Source organism: Gobio gobio, assembly GCF_949357685.1.
Source record: "Gobio gobio genome assembly, chromosome: 21".
In the NCBI taxonomy this organism is placed as follows: Eukaryota; Metazoa; Chordata; class Actinopteri; order Cypriniformes; family Gobionidae; genus Gobio; species Gobio gobio.
In genome coordinates, this window is record NC_137117.1 from 11,493,818 (window position 1) to 11,510,613 (window position 16,796).

Consider the following 16,796-nt stretch of genomic DNA (forward strand, 5'->3'; position numbering starts at 1 on the left):
GTTTACATGCATGTAATACTCACTGGTGACGCTGTTATAGCTACTGATGGATGAGGTTATAGGTGGAGTCTCATCGGAGTCCACAGAGCCCGTATCGTCGTCCTGGGAGCAGCCGGCCTGGATGGCCCGCAGGTAACTGTGGCTTCGAGACCGGAAGCAGGTGGGCGTGGGCAGATCCAAGGCCTCCACCGTGTGAGAGTCTACCTGCCCGTAAGCCGCGTTTCCCACGTAGCCCTGCTCCACCTGAAAGGACACGTGCAGGTTGAAACGACCCGAGCGAGGCCTGCGGGGCAGACGGCCGCTGCCCACCCACAAGCGTGCCTCGCATGGGGAGAGATGGGGCCGCCGCTTTAGGGTTGGATGGTGCATTTTCGAGCGGACATAAAGAGGAAACGGCTGTAAATCCAACAGCAGATTTCCACGCTTTAGTGAATCTTGAGTGCTTTCCATTTAGTTCATGCAACAAATGTGGCATAAAATGAGACAAATCCTTACATTTATTCCTTTCACAGTTGCACTGGTCCACAGCTTCACAGCTGCAATGCTTGTAATTTAGACAATTTTTCACCAACAATTCAGAAAGCTCCCCTAAAATTGGGAAAATTGTAGAAAATTTGTTTTGTATCTGTTTACCAAAACATAATTAAAATAATTTAAAAAAAATCATAATATAATATAATAATTCATATAATATAAAATAAAATGAGAAAAGTTCTGTATAAAAGGACTTGTTTTTAAAATGCTTGTAATTTAGACCATATTTCACTTGAAAATCTCATTCAGAAAACTCCCCTAAACTGGGAACATTTCATAAAAATTATTATTTGCAATGTTTTGTATCTGTCTATCAAGAAAATGTAATTTATATTATTTTCTAATTATTTTCAAAATATTTTAATAAAATCGTAATTTAAATATCTATAATGTATATATAATATAATTAATATAATAAATATAATATAATTAATATAATATAATTAATGTAATATAATATAATTAATATAATATATAATTAATATAATATAATATAATATAATATAATATAATATAATATAATATAATTAATATAATATAATATAATATAATATAATATAATATAATATAATATAATATAATATAATATATAATTTATATAATAAATATAATATAATAATATAATATAATATAATATAATATAATATAATTAATATAATATAATATAATATAATATAATATAATATAATATAATATAATATAATATAATATAATATAATTAATATAATATAATATAATATAATATAATATAATATAATATAATATACTATAATATAATATAATATAATATAATATAATATAATATAATATAATATAATATAATATAATATAATATAATTAATATATGCCTTGCTTAACTAAAGCAGGACACAAATTATTTACAAAGGGATTTGCTTTTCCAAGCTGATCAATGTAGCAATGTATAATTGTCCTCTCTCTTTTCTCTCCAGATCCATCAGGAAGCCGAGAAAATGCCTCAGAGAGTCAATGAGCTCTTCTGTGATTCAACTGACCTTTAAGTCTTTCCAAACTATCCTGCAAACAAAGCACAATCACGATTCAAACTCTCTCGAAGGAAAAGCAGTGGTAGTTTTCAAGCCTGAATGAGCCGTTTAGACGGCGAAGAGTAAAGAGAAAGTTTGTGTTTGTTCATCTAGCAGGTGACACTTCTCACAGGGACACAACAGAACTGGAGGTTTGTGTGTTTGTCAAAGATAAACCTGGCAATTAAAGGCAAACAAATAGAAAAACATACCAAACTGCGGTAATTAAAGTGACTTTTAAAGATAATTCCTAGGAACATTTTTCTTGACTTCCTTCCCTTTGATTGAAGCAATTACACTCCGACAGCGTATTTCCAATTTTAGAAGCAAGTTCTCCATAAAAACATCCACCAGTCTTCACAATAATCCCACTTAGAAAAATAGATCTTAAAAAAAAAAAAACCCATTCTATTCTCTTTCCTCTTTGGAAATGAGCAACATTTCAGACCCCCGACAGGCTTCACAAGTCTTGATGTCTTCATCAGTATATTGAGAGAGAATGTAGGCGGACACCCGCGGACAAGTATCTCCTCCCGATAACATGCCCTCAAACTGATTTCCCACCCTCCACATCTCCTTAAACTAGCTTTGGGATGTTTTACAGCATTTTTAATCTGGAACACTCTGCTCCTGAGGTCAAGTAAACAGCAAAACCTCTCTGACACATTTCAGCGTTTGCTCTGCGATGTAGGACACATAACTGAGCGATTTACAAGACTGAGCAGAAATTGATTTTTTACATCTTCGGGAGAAAATGTGAGCAAAACTCTCTGCTAAGATGCCTGACTGCTGTGGGTGGTTGTTAGGGTGTTTTGGTTGCTATGTGGTGGTTACTAGGCTGTTTTTGTTGCTAGAGTGTTCAGTGGGTTGCTATGGTGTTGCTACTGTATGCGGTTACTATAATGTTCTCTAGGGGGTGCTATGGTGTTGCCATGTAGTTATTAGTGTGTTATATGGATTTCTATGTGGTTACTAGGTTGTTCAGGGGGTTGATTTGTAGTTACTAGGGTGTTCTGGGGGTTGCTATGGTGTTGCTATGTGGCTTATATGTTGTTTAGGGGGTTGATTTGTAGTTACTAGGGTGTTCTGGGGTTGCTAGGGTGTTGCTATGTGGTAACTAGGTTATTAAGGGGGTTGATTTGTAGTTACTAGGGTGTTCTTGCTATGTGGTTTATATGTTGTTCAGGGGATTGCTTTGTAGTTACTAGGGTGTTCTGGGGGTTGCTAGGGTGTTGCTATGTGGTTACTAGGTTGTTCAAGGGGTTGATTTGTAGTTACTAGGGTGTCCTGGGGGTTGCTAGTGGGTTGCTATGTGGTTTCTATGTTGTTCAGGGGGTTGATTTGTAGTTACTAGGGTGTTCTGTGGGTTGCTAGGGTGTTGCTTTGTGGTTTTTAGGTTGTTCAGGGGTTTGATTTGTAGTTACTAGGGTGTTCTGGGGGTTGCTAGGGTGTTTCTATGTGGTTTATATGTTGTTCAGAGGGTTGATTTGTAGTTACTATGGTGTTCTGGGGGTTGCTAGGATGTTGCTATGTGGTTTATATGCTGTTCAGGGGATTGCTTTGTAGTTACTAGGGTGTTCTGGGTGTTGCTAGGGTGTTGCTATGTGGTTACTAGGTTGTTCAGGGGGTTGATTTGTAGTTACTAGGGTGTTCATGGTGCTGCTATATGTTTGCTAGGATGTTGCTATGTGGTTACTAGGGGGTTACTATGGAGTTCTGGGGGTTGCTGTGGTGTTGCTAATGTATGTGGTTACTAGAATGTTCTAGGGGTGGGGGTGATATGATGTTGCCATGTGGTTGCTAGTGTGTTTTATGGGTTGTTAGGGTGTTGCTATGTGGTTTCTAGGTTGTTCAGAGGGTTGATTTGTAGTTACTATGGTGTTCTGAGGGGGTTGCCATGGTGCTGCTATATGTTTGCAAGGATGTTCTGGGGTTTGCTATATGATAACTAGGGGGTTCTGGGGATTGCTGTGGTGTTGCTACTGTATGTGATTACTAGAATGTTCTAGGGGTCGCTGTGGTTTTACCATGTGGTTACTAGGGTGTCATAGAGGTTGCTATGATGTTTCTACTGTATGAGGTTACTAGAATGTTCTGGGGATTGCTATGGTGTGACCATGTGGTTACTAGGGAGGTTGCTATGATGTTGATACTGTATGTGGTCAATAGATGGTTCTGGGGGTTGCTATGGTTTTACCATGTGGTTTCTAGGGTGTTATAATGGTTGCTATGGTGTTGCTACTGTATGTGGTTACTAGAATGTTCTGGGGAAGGATGATATGGTGTTGCCATGTGGTTGCTAGTGTGTTTCTATTTGGCTGTTAGGATGTTCTGTGGTTTATATGGTGTTTGCTAGAATGTTCTAGAGTTGCTATATAGTTACTAGGGTGTTCAGGGGTTGCTAGGGTGTTGAAATATGGTTATTGGGATGTTTTAGTTGCTATGTGGTTACTATGATGTTCTAGGGATTGCTTTGGTGGTTGATAGGGTGATCTAAGGGTTGATAGGGTGTTACTATGTGGTTACTTGAGTGTTAACTTATAGGGGTGGCTAGGGTGTTGCTATATGGTTACTATGTTGTTCTAGGGGTAGCTATGGTGTTGATATGTGGTTGTTAGGATGTTTCGGGGGTTGCTATGTGGTTACTATGATGTTCTATGGATTGCTATGGTGGTTGATAGGGTGCTCTAAGGGTTGTTGGGTGTTACCATGTGGTTACTAGGGTGTTAACTCATAGGGGTTGCTAGGGTGTTGCTATATGGTTACTATGTTGTTCTAGGGGTAGCTATGGTGTTGATATGTGGTTGTTAGGATGTTTAGGGGGTTGATACGTGGTTACTATGATGTTCTAGGGATTGCTATGGTGGTTGATAGGGTGCTCTGAGCGTTGATAGGGTGTTACTATGTGGTTACTAGGGTGTTAACTTATAGGGGTTGCTAAGGTGTTGCTATATGGTTACTATGTTGTTCTAGGAGTAGCTATGGTGTTGATATGTGGTTGTTAGGATGTTTCGGGGGTTGCTATGTGGTTACTATGATGTTCTAGGGATTGCTATGGTGGTTGATAGGGTGCTCTAAGGGTTGATAGGGTGTTTCCATGTGGTTAATAGGGTGTTAACTTATAGGGGTTGCTAGGGTGTTGTTATATGGTTACTATGTTGTTCTAGGGGTAGCTATGGTGTTGATATGTGGTTGTTAGGGGGTTGCTATGTGGTTACTATGATGTTCTAGGGATTGCTATGGTGGTTGATAGGGTGCCCTAAGGGTTGATACGGTGTTACTATGTGGTTACTAGGGAGTTAACTTATAGGGGTTGCTATGGTTTTACCCATGTGATCACTAGGATGTTATAATGGTTGCTATGGTGTTGTTGTAGGGTGTTGTTATATGGTTACTATGTTGTTCTAGGGGTAGCTTTGGTGTTATTATGTGGTTGTTAGGATGTTTTGGGGGTTGCTATGTGGTTACTATGATTTTCTAGGGATTGCTATGGTGGTTGATAGGGTGTTACTATGTGGTTACTAGGGTGTTAACTTATAGGGGTTGCTAAGGTGTTGCTATATGGTAACTATGTTGTTCTAGGGGTAGCTATGGTGTTGATATGTGGTTGTTAGGATGTTTCGGGGGTTGCTATTTGGTTACTATGATGTTCTAGGGATTGCTATGGTGGTTGATAGGGTGTTACCATGTGGTTACTAGGGTGTTGTTATATGGTTACTATGTTGTTCTAGGGATAGCTAGGGTGTTGTTATATGGTATTACCATGTGGTTACTAGGTTGTTAACTTATAGGGGTTTCTAGGGTGTTGTTATATGGTTACTATGTTGTTCTAGGGGTAGCTATGGTGTTGATATGTGGTTGTTAGGATGTTTCGGGGGTTGCTATGTGGTTACTATGATGTTCTAGGGATTGCTATGGTGGTTGATAGGGTGCTCTAAGGGTTGATAGGGTGTTACCATGTGGTAACTAGGGAGTTAACTTGTAGGGGTTGCTATGGTTTTACCCATGTGATCACTAGGATGTTATAATGGTTGCTATGGTGTTGTTGTAAGGTGTTGTTATATGGTTACTATGTTGTTCTAGGGGTAGCTATGGTGTTGATATGTGGTTGTTAGGATGTTTCGGGGGTTGCTATGTGGTTACTATGATGTTCTAGGGATTGCTATGGTGGTTGATAGGGTGCTCTAAGGGTTGATAGGGTGTTACCATGTGGTAACTAGGGAGTTAACTTGTAGGGGTTGCTATGGTTTTACCCATGTGATCACTAGGATGTTATAATGGTTGCTATGGTGTTGTTGTAAGGTGTTGTTATATGGTTACTATGTTGTTCTAGGGATAGGGTGTTGTTATATGGTATTACCATGTGATTACTAGGTTGTTAACTTATAGGGGTCGCTAAGGTGTTGCTATATGGTTACTATGTTGTTCTAGGGGTAGCTATGGTGTTGATATGTGGTTGTTAGGATGTTTCGGGGGTTGCTATGTGGTTACTATGATGTTCTAGGGATTGCTATGGTGGTTGATAGGGTGCTCTAAGGGTTGATAGGGTGTTACCATGTGGTTACTAGGGTGTTTTTATATGGTTACTATGTTGTTCTAGGGATAGCTAGGGTGTTGTTATGTGGTATTACCATGTGGTTACTAGGGTGTTAACTTATAGGGGTTTCTAGGGTGTTGCTTTGTGCAGCTGTTAATTGTGCATTAAACTAAGTATTACAATGTATTATTATTTTTAAATAAATGAAATGAAGTCAGTGACCTGTCTCATGGTAGACCCTCGTCCCAGCGTGGCGCAGCGCTGGCCGAATCCCCCATCAGTGTCCCAGTGCTGCAGACCCGCATCACCTGCTGCCATCAAACAGTCCAGGTTATCCAGGCTGCGATTGGTGGAGACCTCACATAGAGACGGCATACAGCTGAGGGGAACGCAAACACAACAGATCACAATACATTCTACAGGAAACCTTCACATCCTTCTCCCCTTTGCCACTCCGCCAATAACATTCGACTTTATTTTTAGTAGCGAGGTGAGCGAGAGCCAGGTGCAAGACTTTAGGAACTGGTCTGATCAAGTTGACCAAGCTAAAAAAATAAAGAAAGTTTTGGTGAGGATTCAGCCAGGATTCTAGTGAAGGTGGACCTCGTGCATTGGGGTGTTTTGTGGGGGATTTGATGACGTGTTTTTTTAGTATATAGAGTGAGAATGTGTCACGTGATCAGGTGGAGGCGGGGCTTAAGCACTGACCTGTGCAGGTGCGGCACTGAGGCGGCGCTCTGCAGAGGAGACCAAACCACTCCAAACTGCTTCCGCATGAACGGACAGGGACTCTGTCTGCTAGTGAGCGTATAGGAAGGCTGGGCTGTTAAATGGTCTATACTCTTTTCCCTATTCATAACATCTGGTTTGACAAAAATGCTGTTCTTGGACCAAAGAGGATGTTGACATGGCAAAATAATGGGCACTGAATTTAATGAACTATAATGGATAGTTCACCCAAATATTTAAATCCTGTTATCATTTACTCACCTTCACGTCGTCCCAAACCCATAAGACTTTCGTTCATCTTCAAAATATCTTAAAATATCTTCTTTTGTGCTCCGAAGATCAATGGAAGTCTCACGAGTTTGGAACGACATTAATTAATTACAGAAATGTCATTTGTGAGTGAACTAACCCTTTAATAATCTATCAGGATTCCAGAACACCCAAATGCTCTTCAGGGTTCCCACTTTTTTTAACCAATGAATTTGCATGACTTTTCCAGTCGTCCGTGATTTATTTTATATGATCAAGGAATTCTTTATATTCATATTTTTTTTTAAAAATTAATAATAATAAAAAATCCACTTTTGAAATGCCAATCAAAATGACAACAAAATATTGTTTAAATATTATTTATATTATTATAACAAATATTTATTTATTTACTAGAATATATATATATATATATATATATATATATATATATATATATATATATATATATATATATATATATATATATATATATATATATATATATATATATATATAATATTTGTTAAATATATTTTATTCACAATACAATTCACAATATATATAATAGATTTTTCAATTTCAATATTTTTTTTAAATGCTATAGGTATGTTCAATTGTTTATAGTAATTCTTTGTATTCATATTTTTGAAAAATAAATAAATTCCACTTTTGAAATGCCAATCAAAATGCCACCAAAATATTGTGCAAATTATTTATATTTATATTATTATAATAAATATTTTTTAAATATATTTTATTCACAATGTATTTTGTTTATTTATTTATTTACTAGAATATATACACACAATATATTTATTTTACTAGAATATTATTAAATATTTTTTTCAATTTCAATATTTTTTGGAAATGCCATGTATTTTCAATAGTTTATTGTTCAAATATTATTTTTATATATAAATTAAAATATTAGTTCAAAAATTAAATATTTATACTATAATATAATATACTATATATTTTATAACAAATATGTATTATTATTAATATAAAAATATTTGTATTTATTATTATTGTGCTTATATTCTAGTACTTTTAGGTTATTTTAATTGTTCTTTTGTCTTATTTTAAATCATGTGTACGTTTTCTGGCGCCCTTGTTACGCTGTAAAAAAAAAATTCTGGTCTCCAAATGTAAATTTTCTAGTGAGCGATCACATCTAAAATTTTCAGTAGGCCAAATTGAATTTCTTGAATTTTAATTGAATTAAATTGCATCAATTCACAGAAATTCAATTTGGCCAACTGAAAAATTTAGATGTGATCGCTCACTAGAAAATGTTCAATTGGAGACCTGAATATTTTTTTACAGTGTAAGAATCACTGCATTATGGTTACATTTGATATTGAATACAAGCATAATGTATCGTATGTAGTGTATACTTAGTTAAGTATGTAGTGTATACTATATTACTTAGTAAAAATAGGATGCATTATGCACGCAGTAAGCAATATGCAACGTGCGTGTTTAATCCAGTGAGTGGCATTTCTAATGGAAGTCTGTGCGAAAGCATCTTTACTCGTTGCAGTTTGATAAAACACCCCCAAAAAGGCTTTAAGAAGAACCACACGAGATGCTGGAGACTTCAGCAAAAGTCTCCATTTAATCTCACCATCTGGGAGAAACAATTGAGATATTAAAGAGATGTCCTTTGTAGTTTTTCTTGGCTATGGAGGAAGGTGTTTAATGAGTATAACCAGTCATTTGGAAGCTATTATCAACCCGTCAACATGCTGCCATCTGCTGGTCACAGGGAATATGTTCAATTTAGGATATATCATTAATATATGAGGCACTAAATAATGCACCTTATATGATGGGCATACAATTATCACAGTAATAATGCAAGCATGTGGATCTGTGTGTGTGTGTTTATCTCTGTAACTGTGTGCATGTTGTGGTCGATGTGTTTGACTCACTTGCGGGGCGGTAAAGGCGGCTGCTGCTCGCTGAGGGACTGCTGGGTGGCCTTCAGGTAACTCTGTCGTCGGGCGGCGGTCTTGGGCGAGGGTTTGGGTGAAGGGGGTCCGTCTGAGTCGTCGCTGTCCTCCACGTCCCCCATGGCTTTAACGTAACTGCCGCTGCGCATCCGCCTGCACGGGATCTCGCCCGCGGCCCCTGCCTTGCCCAGCGTCCCGCTCCACTCACCTGTAGGCACCTGCCAAAACACTCACTGTTACAATACAACATAATCTCAGATAAAACTTTTTGAAAAGAAGAGTAAAATGTACTTGTTTTTAACATACCACTGTTGAAATGCCATTCATACTGACAACAAATTAGTGTTCAAGTTTATATATATATTAGTTCAAAATTTAGTTCAAATAATAAAATTGTAACAAATATGACTTTGTATTTATTATTAATAAGTTTATAAATGTTTGTATTTATTACTATTGCACTTATTTGTGTATTTATGATCATACAAATATTTGTGCATTTTAAACATTTAGCTCAAATATTAATATATATTTTTATCTTAAAATTTTGCTCACATATTTAATAATATATTTTTACATATAGGTATTATTATGAAATTCTTTCATATTTTTTTCAACATGACACTTGAAATGCAATTAATATGTTAAATTATTATTCAAATATTATTTTATATATGAATTCAAAAATGTAAATATATTTTCTAACAAATATGTATTACTACACAAATATATATATATATATATATATATATATATATATATATATATATATATATATATATATATATATATATATATATATATATATATATATATATATATACACACACATATTTATATTATATATATATATATATATATATATATATATATATATATACACACATATTTATATATATATATATATAGCCTATATATAAAACATATAAATCCAGCATAATTTATTATTGTTATTGCACTATTATTTGTGTATCTATTATCATACAAATGTTTGTAAATATTTAATTTTTTCTCAAATATTTAATAACATATTTTTACAAATATGTATTATTATTTTAAAATAATAATAAAACAATTATTTCACACTTTAAATATTTTTTTATGTTCAATTATTCTTCAAATATTATTTTTAAAAATATATATATATTCTAACAAATATGTATTATTATTATACAAATATTTGTATTTTTGATTACTGCACTTATACAGTATATAATTTATACAAATCATACTGGCTTTATATGTTTTGTGTGAAATATTGTTGAAATGCCATTCAAAACGATAACAAAACACTGTTTATATATCATTATTATTGCATTTATAAATTATATATGTATGTATTACTATATATTATATATTAATTATTTTTAAGAATATATACTATTCATATTTGAAGAAATGAATCATAATAATTACTATATTCATTAAACTAAATTAATATATGATTTATGAATTCACAATAATAGGCAACACAATAAAAATTATATAATTGACCCGTTTAGAAAGAAATACAAAAAAAAAAGAAATAAAAAAGGGGTATAAAGTGCTTACTCAACATTATAATCAATGTTATAATTCAGACACACCCATTAGGAAATCTTGTATGCATTACCCTAGTAATATTTGCCTCAGATATCAAGATATCTCTCTATTTCTCAACCTTTCTCGCACTTAAAAGGGTTAGTTCACCCAAATCCGTGAGACTTTCGTTCGTCTTCGGGAACTTTTTAATGAAATCTGAGAGATTTTTGTCCCTCCATTAAAAGTCTGTTCACCCAAAACAAATTAAATCCATACGAATTGAGCAGTTTAATCCAAGTGTCCTCAAGAGACACAATCGCTTTTTAAAATGAACAGATTGAATTTAGGCTTTTCTCACATATACGCATTGATGAGTGAAGGTACATAGAGGACTCAACCGTACTTGCTTGACGACGAAAGTCTTATGGGTTTGGAATGAGTAAACGATCATTTTGGGGTGAACTACTCCGTAACTGTCTTTCTTTCATTTCTGTGTGTCACCTGTAGGAAGGTGCAGGTCATCTCCTGTCCGTGGCAGGACTTGGACTTGAGCAGGGTCTGGTTGATGGTGGCTGAGCCCTTCTGAAGCACCTGTCTGGCCTGACTGAGGGTCAGCGTTGACCAGGAGCCTCTCTTGACCAGCACGCTGTCCCCCGTTTGGCCCCCGGAGGGCGGCAGGCTGACCTGCGGCTTGAGGTCGCCGCTGCTCTTGGAGGACTTGAGCGAGTGCGCCGCGATGGTGTTGTAGCCCTGCGGATGCGGTCTGGGCGCTTGGCTGTCCGACACGGCTCTGCCCAGCGTCATCATGCTCAGAGGGTTTCGGTACGCCACTGCCAGCGGGCCGGCGGCGGGCTGGGTCGGCGAGTCGTCCTCTAAGCCGTCGTCCGAGCTCCAGAAGCCTGAGAGATTGGGCCGCGGACGCCGTTTGGTGCCTTCCGTCTTGGCGTGGTCTTTGCTTTTGCTTCGCCGGGTCGCTTTGTTCGCATCGCCCGCGGTTACGCTCCCTTTCACGGCCGAGCCCTCCAGAGATTGCGACTTGGCGAAGAGTTTCTGGACGGACTGGACCAGGTTTCGGATGCGGCTGGGACTCTCGCTGCGCTGCTTGGAGCCGCGGCTGCGCCGGTGGAACTGCAGCGTGCTGAAGCCGTCGCGCTGCAGCGGAAGGTGGCGCTCCAGCTGGTCCAGCAGGTTGGCCGGCAGCCGGTTCATCTTGGCGGCGGCCGCGGATGAGATGGTGGCCGTGCCGCTGGAGATCATGGCGGGGGCGCCCAGTCCCAGGCCCAAGCCCATGGACATGGAGGACGTGAGGGTGCCAGCGCGACTGCCTGTCTGAGACACGCAACCCTGCTGAGACAAACCACATCATCACTAAATTGCATGAAAAGTATGCAGATATACAAGAGCGGGAGTGCAAAACTCAGCCCTGCAGAGTTTAGCTTCAATTGACCTATCGGTAAGCCCCTCCCCTCGAACGCAGATGAGCCAATAGCAGTTGAGTATCAGTTGCGCTGGGACCGGAACTCGGACATCTTTAGGTTTCAGCGCCATAGAGAAACATTGGAAAATCCGAAGCTCTCATCGGTTTGATGGTGTTTATGCTACAAAAATGCTAAAATGTCGTGCCTGAGGTACTGCAACACTGATTCCAGGGATCCTGAGAGGATTTTCTGTTTGTCATACTCTCGTTAAGTTATTTCAAACCGAAATAACGAACTGTTCTCACGTCATGTAACACTGTAGGTCAAAAACACGAAGGTCTACATTTCAGTGCCTCTCCATATTAAACTGGTTATACGTAAATTAATTTAATTTTAGATATGTTTAAGGTCTACATTATCTGTTTTATAAGGAGGACTCCTATTTTGATGGGTATTATAGTCTCCAGGTAGTGAAAGGGAGAGCTTGCACGCAGTTTATCGGAGTTGTTTTGCAGATACAAAGTTTACAGTTATTAACTGCACCCTCGAAAAGGCAACTGCTCTGTGTATATGTTTGTTTACTGTTAGTTGTATGAGTGTTTTTGTGTAATTTGCTGTGTATGTTAATGGTAATGCAACGGAGAGAGAGAGTTTGTGAGTGAGACGTTAGTGCGCACTTCTTATGCTTTGTTTGTTCAGCTCTTACGATGATTTTTTTGAGTGAAAAAGGACATAATAAACTTGATAAACCATCAGTAAAGTTTGGTTATCATTCGGACGGGATATTCGCTACATTCTGTGTCCAAAAACATCTTGGGATAAGGTTTTCACACTGACAGCTGTCATTGTAAGATATAGCAACTCCGTTTGTTTGTCCGAGTTAGCAACAGTAACTAAGGGGGGCGGGGCTTACCGATAAATTCTAATTAAACACACCTGATCAAGACCTTCGGGCGTCTTTGAAACCTAAAGGTATGTGTGTTGGAGGAGGGTTGGAACCCTTGTTTTGCACCCTTGCACCAGACATTTACTAAAACAAGCATGGGTTAAAATGTGCAACCTGTATTAAATATATCACATGCACGATACTATGATTATTGTGAATTGGAAACTAGAGATACTCCAGTCTATTTCGACCTTCCCAAAACAAGTCAGTAACGGCGGTATCATTATAGTGGCTGTATTATCAGTCAAACATATCAATAAAAATGAGATTGCATTTTTATTTTGGCATGAAACTAGTTTTCTTGCCTGCTATAAATAAAGACAACAAAATCTGCATTCAAATTGCAATTCATAATGCATCAAATCACGGACAAAATGAATGGTTATAAATGCATGAATTAAAATGATTCAATCTTATGAGGTGTGTTGCATGCATTTGAAAAAATGCATGGAATTGCATCAAGAAAATATATTACTTATAATACATAATAAATATTCAATTTGATATATGCAATATATTTTTGTTAAAAATGCATTGAATTGCATCGAGAAAATATATTACTTATAATACATAATAAATATTCAATTTGATATATGCAATATATGTTTGGGATCGGTAAGGGTTATTTTTTAGGAATTAACATTGCATTAAACTGATCAAAAGTGACAGTAAAGACATTTATAATGTTATAAAAGATTCTATTTCAAATAAATGCTGTTCTTTTGGACTTTCTATTCATCAAAGAATCCTGAAAATGTATCACAGTTTTCTGTTTTCAACATTGATAATAATCATAAATGTTTCTTGAGGATCACATCATCATATCAGAATGATTTCTGAACGTAAGTAATGATGCTGTAAATTCAGCTTTGATCACAGGAATAAATTACATTTTACTATTGACACAGAAAACGGTGCTTATAAATTGTAATAATATATCACTATATTACTATATTTTTGATCAAATAAATGCAGAGACTTCTTTCAAAACCATTCTTACCAACCCCAAATGTCTATACCTTTATTTTACATATGAAAGTTTTTATATAATAAACAAAAACACATATATAATGTGTTTGATTGGGATCAGATGAACATGAAGCCAGGTTTATTATACCATGCTTCCGATTAGTCGCTGACTAGTCGTTCTTAAAAAAATATGTACTGTAGTTTTGCATATTCCTACTTCTGATCGCTGTATGGCTGCAAATCACATCCAGTGTGAATGGCCCTAAAAGTAACATGCCACTTTTTTCGAAAATAGGCTCATTTTCCGACTCCCCTACCATTTTCGAATCCATTCAGCCGATCTCCGGGTCTGGCGGAAGCACTTTTAGCATAGCTGAGCATAGATCATTGAATCTGATTAGGCCGTTAGCATCTCCCTCTAGTGTTGTCACGATACTGGAATTTATAACTTTGATACGATACCTAAAAAGTATCGATATTCGATACCATTTTCGATACCACCGGGAAAAAACGCTGCATATAATGTCAAATAGATATTTTTTATATAATTTATTTTTTTGTCTGTCTATTGAAAGTTTCTTCTGAAGAGATCACTTTATATGATAAAGCTTTTAAGCTTTTTCTCATTTATAAACGTTGATCAATTACCATTACAATTATCTCACAAATATTTGCTAAATAATTTTGTTGCAATAGCTTACATACAGCACAAGAAAGCTTGATTTCAAATTGAATTTAAAAAGACGAGTAAACAGTAATAAAATTAGAACATATTGACAAATTACAAACAATAGCACAAATAAATACAATATAATAAAGATACAAATGAAATAGGCTGCTTTATTTTTTCAGGTAGGTCTAACAGTATTGAGGAAAGAAACTGAATAAAAAAAACCCCAAAGTAATCAAATTTAAAATAACTTTGGGTAATCTTCATTGTAAAAAAATAAATACAGATTAATCCATTAAAGTTAGGCTACACAAGTTAATCAGTCAAGAGCAGCAAGTGATCGTTTGTCTTTTTGTAGTTTGAATAATAAATAACTGCTGTCCCTTTAAGACCCGGCGCACGCATTGATCCCAAACACTGTTCCTGTTACACATTCTTCCTGAACTGGCTACTACTGTGTTTATGTTAATACTCACCAAGATGGACATTGAGACATTTTTTTAATGTATTTGAGCATTAATAAACTGGAAAAAGGAGATAATTTTTGCATTTGTATGTCAGACGCGGCTTTATTAATGTATGTGTGTGTGCGCTTCAGATGCAAATGCGAAATCTGCGGGAATTAGTAGAATTAACGTTATGTGCAATCCCTCGCGAAATTCCGACCGGTCACACCTACACTAACACGCTGTCACGAGGAAAAATCCAGCAGAACACGCTTTCGCCATGTTCAGAGGGTTAACGGACTGAATGAGAGGAGGCGGGTGCGCGTCACTCGCTGTCAGAGAGGAGAGCGCAGCTGATATCAATACTGTAGAAAACGAGTATCACATCGTTTCAGATATTTCAGTATCGATACATATCGAAATATCAATATTTTTGACAACACTCTCTCCCTCAAAAAATTACCAAAGAGTTTCGATATTTTTCCTACGTAGTAGTTTGAAACTCTCATTCCTGCGTAATAATCAAGCAACTTTGCTGCAGTACCATGAGTGCAGCAGGTGCAATGATATTACACAGTGCCTGAAAATAGTCCCCAGCACGCTCTCTGTGTAAGCAGGTTGTCACGTTGGTTATGTTGATGGTAGTTCGCCTATTTTCAGGCGCTGTGTAATATCATTGAGCCGCTGCACTCATGGTACGGCAGCAAAGTTCCTTGATTATTACGCAGGAATGAGAGTATAGTTCCTAGCCATATCGGCCTAGAAAATCAAAACTTTTCATTTTCCGTCGGTCTTAGTACACGATGTAATTACAGAAGAGTCGAGTTTGAAATAGGAAAAATATCGAAACTCTTTGGTAATTTTTTTGAGCGAGATGCTAACGGTCTAATCAGATTCAATGATCTATGCTAAGCTATGCTAAAAGTGCTACCGCCAGACCCGGAGATCGGCTGAATGGATTCGAAAACAGTAAAACTCAACTGTTTAACTCTAGGGGAGTTGGAAAATAAGCGTTTTTTTTTTCTTTTTTTAAGTGGAGTGTTCCTTTAAAACAGGATCCTTTTGAAGAATGTTTTGCAACTCAATACTCGTGCTAGTACCTGCGTGTACTCGCTCTGCTCTGGCTGGTTGCTGTAGTGCAGCCGTGGGAAGGTGCTGCTGTTGGTTAGCTGGTTGTTTAGAGGCAGCAGGCAGTCCGACTGCAGGGTCGTCGGGGTGGAAACTGGAAAATGATGGAGGTGAGGATCCAGAGTGCCATAATGGTTGACGGTGGGGCTCAGGAAGAAGGCGGCGTTGGGGTCCGGGGCCAAGGGACACAAGGGCTCCTGGGGGCCTGCGGTGGGGTCACAGGTGTCTGACAGATGTCGGCTACGGTTGGCCCCTAAGCTTTTCATGGTTGCTGTGCAGGGTCCGTCCTAGAACATGCTCCCAGATGAAGAGAGACTGCGGCCCTGGAGGACGACCCCTAGAGGACAGAGAGCGCAAACACACATGCACATGTGAAGCCAGTCTCACTTCCAATGGAATTGTTTGCACACTGGTTTTCTTAAGTCATGATTACAAGGTACCAGAAAGATACAAACAGTGTTGTTATTGTTAAATAAAACTAAAACTATAACAAAAAAATAATTTGTGTTAATTTAAATAAAGCTGAAATAAAATTCCTGTTATTTTTGTAACAATGTAACACATTTGCATAATACCAGCCTATGGTCTTCAACATCTGTTTTGACCCTCAAACATTGTAGATGTAGCTGAAATTATGCTATGCTAATG

The 16,796-nt window shown here is 37.1% G+C and overlaps 1 protein-coding gene across 1 annotated transcript in view; it reads right to left on the bottom strand.

Moving 5' to 3' along the window:
- Positions 1-16,414, bottom strand: part of dlgap4a (discs, large homolog-associated protein 4a) — a gene marked incomplete at its 5' end in the record, with an annotated part of 40,700 nt that extends 24,286 nt beyond the window's left edge. Inside the window, 5 exons of the mRNA XM_079803321.1 lie at positions 7-243; positions 6,337-6,493; positions 9,030-9,268; positions 11,073-11,918; positions 16,121-16,414. Coding sequence (XP_079659447.1) covers positions 7-243; positions 6,337-6,493; positions 9,030-9,268; positions 11,073-11,918; positions 16,121-16,414 — 1,773 coding nt within the window. The remainder of the gene's footprint in view (positions 1-6; positions 244-6,336; positions 6,494-9,029; positions 9,269-11,072; positions 11,919-16,120) is intronic.
- Between the last annotated feature and the right edge of the window lie 382 nt (positions 16,415-16,796).